This window comes from Pygoscelis adeliae, unplaced genomic scaffold, assembly GCF_000699105.1.
Source record: "Pygoscelis adeliae isolate BGI_AS28 unplaced genomic scaffold, ASM69910v1 Scaffold202, whole genome shotgun sequence".
NCBI classification, from domain to species: Eukaryota; Metazoa; Chordata; class Aves; order Sphenisciformes; family Spheniscidae; genus Pygoscelis; species Pygoscelis adeliae.
In genome coordinates, this window is record NW_008824544.1 from 2220990 (window position 1) to 2231170 (window position 10181).

General features: G+C 36.9%; 1 protein-coding gene across 1 annotated transcript in view; it reads left to right on the forward strand.

Annotated features, from left to right (window-relative positions):
- Positions 1–501: 501 nt before the first annotated feature.
- Positions 502–10181, forward strand: part of SEC61A2 (Sec61 alpha 2 subunit (S. cerevisiae)) — a gene marked incomplete at its 5' end in the record, with an annotated part of 14766 nt that continues 5086 nt past the window's right edge. Inside the window, 5 exons of the mRNA XM_009321772.1 lie at positions 502–579; positions 4444–4509; positions 6399–6477; positions 9846–9977; positions 10122–10181. The exon at positions 10122–10181 is cut by the window's right edge and continues 44 nt beyond it. Of these exons, the coding sequence (XP_009320047.1) occupies positions 502–579; positions 4444–4509; positions 6399–6477; positions 9846–9977; positions 10122–10181 (415 nt within the window). The remainder of the gene's footprint in view (positions 580–4443; positions 4510–6398; positions 6478–9845; positions 9978–10121) is intronic.

Sequence of the window (10181 nt, forward strand, 5' to 3'; positions counted from 1 at the left end):
TGATTTAAATTATGATTTCTAAACATATTTTAGCGATTGAATTATTTTCTCAGCTAAACGCTTCTGTAAAACACAAGATACTAATCTCTGCATGGATACTTCTTGATGTCAGTATCCTTTGCTTCTGCGTTTAACTAGCACAGACTGATACTAGGTCGTTTATTTTTAGATGGAATACAATTTGGTTCACTTCTGGTCATATATACAGTGCCACTTCTCATCTAAAATGATTCTAGCTGTGGTAAAAAGGATGGGCCATATCTGATTGGAACAGAATTATCTTTCACATTTTTGCCCTGTTTTCAAGTGTTTCAAGAAGAGAGCATTAGTTTTCAGACACTGAATTAGAGTGTGCGTTGATGAAATAATTCACTTATAAAGTGTTACTTACACTTTATTTTTTCATCTAGAAGATAAATACAGTTATATGAAGTTTTATAAATTCATAAAGTTTCATTAATATATTTTTCTCTCTTCTTTTGTGTGTCTGTGTTTGTTTTTTCTGGAACAGTAAAATTTTTAGAAGTTATTAAGCCATTCTGTGCAGTGTTACCTGAAATCCAGAAACCGGAAAGAAAAGTGAGTGCCACGTTATGTTCTTACTTTTATTGGCTCACGGATGAGATCATATTGTGATATTCCAGTCCACGCTCCAATATAAATACAGACAGTGGACCTTAAAATAGGACGTATTCTTTGGAGGAGGGGGAATCCATGTTAGGGTAAAAGATTACCATGATGATGAATCCTTAACAGCCTTCTGATACGTTGTTCCACTTGGTAATTATGCTAACTAATTCTTAAAAAAAAAGTCTCACCTTTAGACTAATTTTATTTAGTTTCAGCTCCGTATGATTTGATCTATTTTAATATACTAGAACAGAGTTTTCAAGCTTTTTTTTTTCCCCCTGTGGATACCACTGTTGTCTTTGAGTACTGGTCACAACTCCGGGCTTTGAGCTGGCTTATATATTACTTTGAAAAGGCTTGCGCTGTAATTCGGGAACCACAAATTTAGTTCTTCATTTCCCACAAAATATTAGCTGTGATTCACCTTGATGAAGTGGGAAAGTGATCTGTGATGTAGTTCAGGTAATTGCTCCCTGTTCGCCTCCTGGATGTGACGCTTTTCTTGGTTCTGAAATCAGTGAACTGAGTTCATTTACAGCTGATCTCTCTATTTCCCTAGCCCTAGAAACTCCTTCAATTTCTCAGCACATTTTCTAGATTAAAATTAGTTAATGTCTACAGATCAGAAAGAGGCCTACCTTGTCAAAAAAAAAGAACCCTGCCCGTTTTTTATTTCCAAAACTCAAGCAAGCACGTATCGCCTCGGTGACAAAGGTTCCAATTCGAGTAACAAATTTACCTAATATTCATTGTCATGACTGGCATGAAAATTCCTTAAGAGTTAAATGTTGATTTTTATATTCTTAAAAGGAAATGCATAGCTGGGAACATGACACCATCAGAGAGAATCCTTTTTTGTTGATGAGAGATTCCCAAAGGTTAGGACTGGCTGCAGAGATGTTTGTGCCAGTAACCATAGCTGAGCCTGCTGGATTGAATGGAGAAGATATAGTAAAAACTGCTAATTATTCGCCTCTGGAATTGATTTTTAAAAAGGTTGGGATTTATCCCCTGGCTCTTTGCTCCATCTGTCTTTCCTTGTTGCTTTCCAGCATCTTTCCCTCTTGGGACAGGTTTCCAAACAAATTATTTCAGACAGATAAAGGCATCTTCAGAGCAGAAGTCTCCAGAGCCAGACCCTGTGCTAAGATTTGGATGCACCAGATCTGGGTGGAAGGTACCCATCTTTGTTTCTGCAGCGGTGAACCTTAGTGCAATCTTCTGGTGCTGATTTATGGTATATCAGTGATTAGTTGGTTACATCTATCCCATTTTTGTCTAGTGAAGTGGATGGGAAGAGGAAGCTAAGACAAATCTACAGGTAGTGATGTTTCTGTAAAGCTCATGGGCAGTTGTGATTTTTCTCTTGGTTTTTTTCCACCTCCCTTTCTATTTGCCAGAGAGGAAGAGGGGCTTGATCGGCCCATGTCCTCCATCAGCAGATGAAGGATGCCCAGAGGAGTTGCCGAGATTCCTGTCCTCGCTATTTGGGTCACTTTGTCTTTATTACGATCTAGGTCACTGTCTAGGCAATGACTGCCAGTTGCCAGCTTTGTACAAATTTGAAGTGAAAATATAATTTGGAACATCTTTCCTAGACTGAGGAGCCCTTTGACCATTTTAAGTTATGTTCCTTGCTTGTGTGTAGTCTATCAAGTGGCCTAGGTCATTCTGTACAACTGTAATTCTTTGTTGTTTATTGTTTTCTTGCAAGCTGTTGCTGGCAGACATCATTAGTAATGGCTTTAGTGGGTTAGTTAAGGCCAGGACTAGAAATGAAGATAAAACAGAAAAAGAAATCTGTTTTCTCTAAACTTGTATTGATTGTTAAGTGAAGATGAAGTTTTGATTCAGTTGGACTCTCACTGAATCTTTTTGCCATTATCGTTGACGAGGGAAATGGGCTTTTTCTGTCACTAGAAAGTGTTGCTTTTGTGTTTTGGCCAACTTGATTAACAGAAGTGATTGCTACTTTTTGTAGTTAGTAGTATCGGTTCGTATTTCCCTCATATGCACAGATTTTCTAAGTAGAACACACTGTTCAGAACACAAAGAAGATGATGCTTAAATCCCTTCATTTTCACAAGTTTTAAGAAAAATGTCAAAGGAATAAAATGTCCAACTGAATCTGATCAGATGAGGAGATGTACTGTCCCTGTGCTTGTTACCATTTGTGGCTGGAATATTTTGATACCAGTCTGTATTCTGCTGTTCCTGGCATATGGACTCAGATGCCTCCTTTTTCTTTTTTGTCTTTTTGAATCATAGCGACTGTTTTCCTTGTGGATAACTGTGATTTGGGTGATGCAGAATTTCTCTAATGCTCATATTCACCACAGTTACAGGGAGAGCCAGAGCAATTGTAGAGCTTGGCTGATACCTCACAAGCTAAGGTTAACTCTTGGGCTGCAGAGACAATTTGGTTAAGCATTTTTCTTTTTAGAAGTCTGTACTGGTAAAGTGGGTCAACACTGCATAAAGTCTAACACAAGATACTGTTTGGATTTATTTACTGCTGTCACTATTTTTCTTCTTTTAACTTTGTACTGTAAGTATTTTTAGCATCTGGCCTCTTTTTTAAAAGAGTGAGGCAGTATCAGTAAACAAATTACTGGGATTATTTTGCTTCTGAGTAAGTACATGTTTTTCACTTACAAAGGTATAGACTACTCTCTGGGTTTTCTTTTGCTTGAGAAGCCATGCTGCTGTGTTGGTTTGTAGTTTCTCATTTGTGGGTGTTCAGTACCTACAAAACCAGGCACTAATCCTTTTTCTTGTTACTTCTCTACAGGCAGATTCAGTGGTTGGAGGCAGAAAGCTAGTATATCTGCTGTATCTATCTTACATGTTAGCTCATGTCACGTTTTAGTAGCTGCTGTACTCTTGTGCACACACTTCCCCTAATGTTTACGGTCCATGGAGGAGAGGCGGGAACTTGAACATAACGCTGCATCTTAGCTCTCTCTGGTCTCTTCAAGTGCATTTCTTTTATCGCATGCTTTGAGTAATCCTCTGGTTCAAACTTAAATCTTGCGATTCTTCTCTTCTTGCACCTGGCACTGGTTACAGTTGCCTCAAATGTTGTGACCCTGAGATTCTCTTCAATGTATTAGTGACTAATCGTTGTTGATCTGACATTCTTTTTAAAGTAATATATAATCTACATCGATAAAAATATTTTAGAGGGAAAAAAAGAGTCTTTAAAAATGATTTTGTGGTCTGTGTCCATGAACATAATGGTGAATTTAAGATTCCTCTAACACCCTTTGAAGAACTTAACTCTAAATATTTTGAATTGCTATCCAAAACTCATGGTTCTTTTTTATCACTTGTCTTCACAGCAGTTAAATCTCTTTAAAAACTTCATAGTGCTTTAGTTTAGTAACTTCCAGCCGTGCAAAACAGTGCCTCCAATCTGCTGAAGGCTAGAGCACTAATCACCAAAGATAATTTTTTTGCGTTAATCTTTCATGTTTGCTCTGGTATGTCCATGTTTTTAGCCATACTGTTGCTTTTCTGTAAATACCCACTATATTAGGATACTATATATAAAATATATTCTACTGATTGAACGTCAGCTACAGTCTCTGCCACATCCCATATAAATTTTCTTTGACTACACAGAAGCCCATGACTGACTGTCTCTATAAAATCTGAAATCATATTAAAAATAAATTCTAATCGGAAACGATGCCTTCTAGTTCAGTATCTTCATGTGTAATTCTGAATGATAGAGCATTTAGTACTAATGTGAGAGTACAGTGAAAATTCTACATACAATGAACACATTAATCTCTACAATCCGTTCTGTAGATCCAGTTCAGAGAGAAGGTACTATGGACGGCTATCACGCTCTTCATTTTCTTAGTATGCTGCCAGGTAGGTATTGATGGTTTCTGTGTTTCAGAAAATGTGCGTTCTGTACATCTAAAATAGAATGCTAAAAGTGTGAGAAGTTCTTGTTTCATGTTGACCTACCAGTTTCAGTTACGTATTTTTATGGTTAAGTATTTAAAGTTCAGTTAAAGAAACCTGATTCTCTGAAACAGTCTTTATTATTGACTGTATATGTTTACAGAAATTAATGCTTTCTATTTAGTCTAAAATATATAACGTTTTTTCTTTTTATATGAAAGGTCCTATCGAACGATGATACTGGCTGCAGAGTAAACAGCCAAGCTAATTATTCATTGAGTAGTCTAAACAAACTGAGCAGTATCATGCATTCTTTACCCTCTGTTCATAGCTAAATTTAAATTTTAGCAGTAACAAGTTTGAAAGTGAAATAAAGTGACTGTTTTTACCTGATTCCTCTTGAACAAGCTGATGGGTAGTAAAGGTAGCAGAAAAATGTTTTTCTGAGGTGTTTAAGTTGACAGTTAGAACTTGTTTTTTTGTGAATATACTGGCAAAGATGTTAGCTAAAACCCCTCCAAAACACAGGTCTTTGTAAACATTTATGTGATCTTTATTACTCATAGTTGCAGGAGTTTCTGGAACCTGTACCTGGGTTGTAAACAGATAATGTTTTTGTTTTTGGTTGGTTTTGTTTTTTTTTTTAAAGAATACTTAGATATTGCAGAAAATGAGAATCCATATGTATTACTTGATATATATTTTTTAGAACTTTTAGACCTCTTAGAACATTTAAAATGAACGGTACACCTTCAGAATCAGGCTTTTTAGGTTATATTTATTAACTTACCCATTCCAGACTCTGGAGCAGTAGTTTAATAATTTTTGTTTACACCTCTGAAGGACTGTTGAAAGGCTAAAACCCAGCTCTTGTACCTACCTGTTTTTTTGGAAGGAGGAGGCGGGAATGATACTAGAGCTAGAAGAACATGTAGTTTATCTGTGTTTCCTGGCTGCTGGATACATGCATAATTAAGATTCTGAATCTATACAAAAGATTACAGTAGTTGAATAGGAAATCAGATGGTGCAGCCTAGAGTTTTCAGGAATTCATCTGTAAGATTGCCTGGGTTCCTCGTCTACTGTTTCTGGGATTAAGAAGAGTTTTAAAGAGCTTAAAACCCCTTAGTACTGATGTATAGAATGTTGGAGGTTCTGTATAAATTTGGCTAACTTTGACAGTTCCATATGGGATATTTTGAAACATATTCCCAGCTGTAGAATTTGAATATTTAAACTTGCTGGAGGAAGATACTTACATTGTAGTTTATGCTATATCTTTAATTTGTACTGAAAAGACATTCCATTAAAAAAAAACCACAACAAAAAACCTGCTTTCTTCTGTCTTCTCAAAGATGTTTTGCTACAGTTGGCCCCCCCCTACCCCCTTAACTAAAAATTGCTGCAAACATTTTGATGAAATAAATAATGGAATATCATCTAATATTTTTCCCTGTTCTGTTACTGATTTGTGGGGGCTAACCTATTTATTTTATGCTTTTTCGGTTCTGTTGGGGGGTTGTAGTACTCCAGAACCGCATACATTGGGCATTTACATCTTCAACTTTAGTAATCTGGTTTATGTGCACTGACTCTTCTCTTTAGGGGTTTCTGCTTTTTCCTGTAGAAGGGTGTTAGTTTACATAGTTTAGTCCTCTGAGTCATACCCCAGTTGGAGGATTAAAATAGATGGTGTCAGTATATCTGTTATTGTATGCTCTGGTTTAATTAAAAAAAAAGTTGGAATAAATTATATTAAACAGTATAACAGTTGAATCATTGCACGTTAAGATTTTTGGATTAATGCAAGCTTTCTTTGTATATCTGCTTAACACCGCTGTGCACTTTGACAGATACCTTTGTTTGGAATCATGTCATCAGATTCTGCAGATCCGTTCTATTGGATGCGAGTCATTCTTGCATCAAACAGAGGTTAGTAGATTATTCCTTTCTCTGTTTTGTAGCGGTATAAACAGACCAGGAGAAAAATGGTTGGCTGTTAAATTTCATACAACCCAGATGTCATGTTGAAACACTTTGTAAAGTTCTTGACACAGATGTAATTAAAATTCACTGATACTTGAGGAGTACTTCATCTTGGGAATGGGGTTTCCTTTGATGTGCAGATGAGATTAATCTTGAGTCTCAAGTTTTGGGATGATTCTGTTTCAAATTGTAGAGCAGTTTCTTTCTGATTAATATATAGGACAGGGAATCTTCTGCCCCACCACTTAACGAATGGCACTAACGTGCAGTATGAGAGTGTTGACTAGAAAATACCTTATGTGTGCAAGTCAGTTACGCCTCATAATATTTTGGCAAAATTATGGGTGAGTAATTTTATAGGTGGGAAAACTAAGGGCAGAGATGATTAGGCTTATAGTTTAGCAAAGCCAAACAAACTTATTTTAGAATAGGCAAGTGGATCCCAACCAAATGTATAAGAAGACTTAAACTAATGCTAGAAGTCTAAAACTTAAGAGGGGTGACCTGGCATGCATGACTCTAAATGGGGACGCTGACCTCTGAATCATGGAAAATTGGCTGGAAGAAAGAAAATCAGTGGAACCCTCTAATGTGAAGGTACAAATTATTTAAGAATGGCAAATTTTGTCACACCAGTGAAGATAATAAATTAAGGTAAATAAGTTAGCTGTTTCAAACTCTACTGCAGAATGTAGAACAAAAAGCCTGAGTGGGAAAGTTAGTTTACGCCTAAGTCAACGGAGTAGATGTCATTGGAGGATGTGAGGTAAAGACTAAAGCTTTTGACATCCTAATTTTCTTGCTGTTGGAGAAGCAGAGATTTCCATGAGAGATGACATGATATTTTACACAGTACTAGACTGTAGGATGCAAATATGAAAGAGCCACATTATAATAATGACTTTAACGCTTTCACATTTTACATTTTGGTAGCAGGGAAAACACTAAAAAAAAAAAAAAGAAAAAATAATTGTGCGATAACGCTTAAAATTTTTAAAAAGTAGAAATGAGGACTCTGGTAGTTAGGCAGAAATGAAAAGAAGACTCCAGACAATACGGGAGGTGCTCAAAAACCCTTTGTTAAATTCAGATTACTTATTAAAGGCTCTTCAGGAAATTCAGCTATTGTGGGATAAAAGGGAAGACCTAATGGCTTAAGAACTGCTTGAAAAGATCAGAAGAAATGTCTGTACAAATCTGTAAGGGGCCACAAATTGAATATTGCACACAGTTCTAATATACCATGCCACAAAGGATATAGCGTAACTAAAAAAATCACTCGGGAAAAGGCACCAGGGAGAATCTAATGTAGATATCAATCTACAGAAAGAGATCCTAAAAAATAAGGATTCTTTGGCATGAAATGTACGTATCCCAAATGTCTTTTAAGTCTTCATCTCTGGGAAAAAAGTGGATAGGGAACGGATAGTCACTTTTTCCTTACGCTGTAAGAGGGAAGGGGCAGCCGATGGTATTATTAAGCGGTATGTGTAACTGAAAGTTTCTGAATAAATTACTGGCAGAAGCTGCCAGAAACAGGTTCTGAATAAATGACTGATATATGGGAAAAGGGAAATACAGAATGATACTTCCCCCCAAAAAGGGGCCCCTTTCAGAGATGGGGTGTGAGGACAGATAGGCTTCTAGGCTGATCAGCTACAGATACACTGTTTCCACTTCTTTTCACCTTCCATATGACCTTACAGACCATGCTTTCCCTGTCACTGGTTCTTGTTGAGACTTTACAAGTCTGCAGTGGCTAAACAGTTTTTTATTTAATAATTTTCTTGGTAATTTTATGATGGAACACCACTGTACTACACGTGAGAGCAGAGTTCCACTTAAATGTACAGAACTGAAAAGAATTGTAAGCTGATTCTCTTCTGAATCTCTCTGGTGGATATTGTGACTTAATATCAGAAAAAATGTGCGTTATTTATATCCCTTGAGTGGCCATGTAAAGGATGGTGATGAAGTAATTTGATCTGGCTTAATTGAATATTGAACTTGTAAAATGTGTCCTTACCCAAATTTTTTTCTTTAAGGTTCCAGCTTGGGAAATGTGGAAAGTTTTATTACTTGGTAGTTCTAGTTTCTTAATTTTCATCCAGATTTTCAACGTTTTGGTTTTTTAAGCTTTCAACGTCTTCAGATAGGAGAAAATTTCCTGGTATTAGCTGAAGGACAAATTAAATTTCAAAAAGTAATCTCTTTATAATGCTGTTGCTCCAAAAAGATGATGTGGAAGAATGTTTCTGTATTGAGATGGGAGAATTTATTGTACAGGCAAGAGGCGCGCTATTTTCCTGAGTTTAATTGCTTTGTGTACATTCAGTTCTGCTCCCATACCGCATTATAATATAAGTCAAGCAGGTGTTGGTACTTGAACAAGACCTTGCTGAGAATATTTCTAAATTAGAGTATCAGGTGGTACTTCTGGTGTTGCAGGTGCATCAGTCTGAGGATGCAGGCAAAGTGAGCGATGCCCCAGTTTTTATTACACCAGATGAAGTGATTGGGAGGGAAAACCAGGCAGGTTTTCTGGAATATACACCTATGTGCTGCAGCAGTAGTGTTTTATGAAGTTATATCCCCCTGTTTGAGTTGTATACAGTTGGAAGCTGAGACCTCGGTGACATTGCGCCAGTAGGTGAATTGGCAGAGTAGAGCATCTTTAATGACATGCGTTTGTTTTGTTAAGAACTAGTTTAATCTTAAATTTCTGTGCTCTTAACTAGAGTCAGTGATTCCAAGAGAGGCGTTATCAGCCACTGTGGATCTGCGGCATCTTCCTTGTGGTCTTCAAAATTAAACTTTTGGAAAATGGGACAGTCGAAGCACTGACAGAGTAAACAAGCAGGGACAAGGTGCTTTCCAGTGAAAGGTTCCTTGATACAATATGCCAAAAAGCTGAGCTTCAGTGTGCGCTGTCCTTAAGTGTTAGCATCGTTTCACAAAAAATATTTCAAGTGAAAAGCTACATAGGTTTCTCGTGCTGCCTTCAAAATTACAGATTTTAACACAGCAGCCTTCTTTTGTGAGGAGATAACGGTCTTTGTTTTCATAGAACCATAGAATAGTTTGGGTTGGAAGGGACCTCTAAAGGTCATCTAGTCCAACCCCCCTGCCGTGGGCAGGGACATCTTCAACTTGGTCAGGTTTTGGTCATACCTGTACTGGAATATACATTTGAAGCGTTATGAAAAATGTTCCTTATAGGTCAGAAACCTTTCAACAGACCTAATATTCTACGAGTATAACTCTTTAGCAGAGATGTTTGTATGGCAATTGTATTAATTTTTCTTCCTGTTTAGGTACTTTGATGGAATTAGGTATCTCACCCATTGTGACATCTGGTCTGATCATGCAGCTGCTAGCTGGAGCGAAGATCATTGAAGTTGGTGATACTCCAAAAGACAGAGCCTTGTTCAATGGAGCTCAGAAATGTGAGCACTGTTCCAATTAAAATTAATAAGCATATTTTTATTCTTGGGGAAAGCAGCCTGCCTAAGTGATACTAGATGTGAGATTTCTTTGGTAGGTGATTTTGGCAGATTTTTTTAAAGGATTTGCTTTCTCTCTTGTTTTAGTATTTGGGATGATTATTACCATTGGGCAAGCCATTGTGTATGTTATGACTGGAATGTATG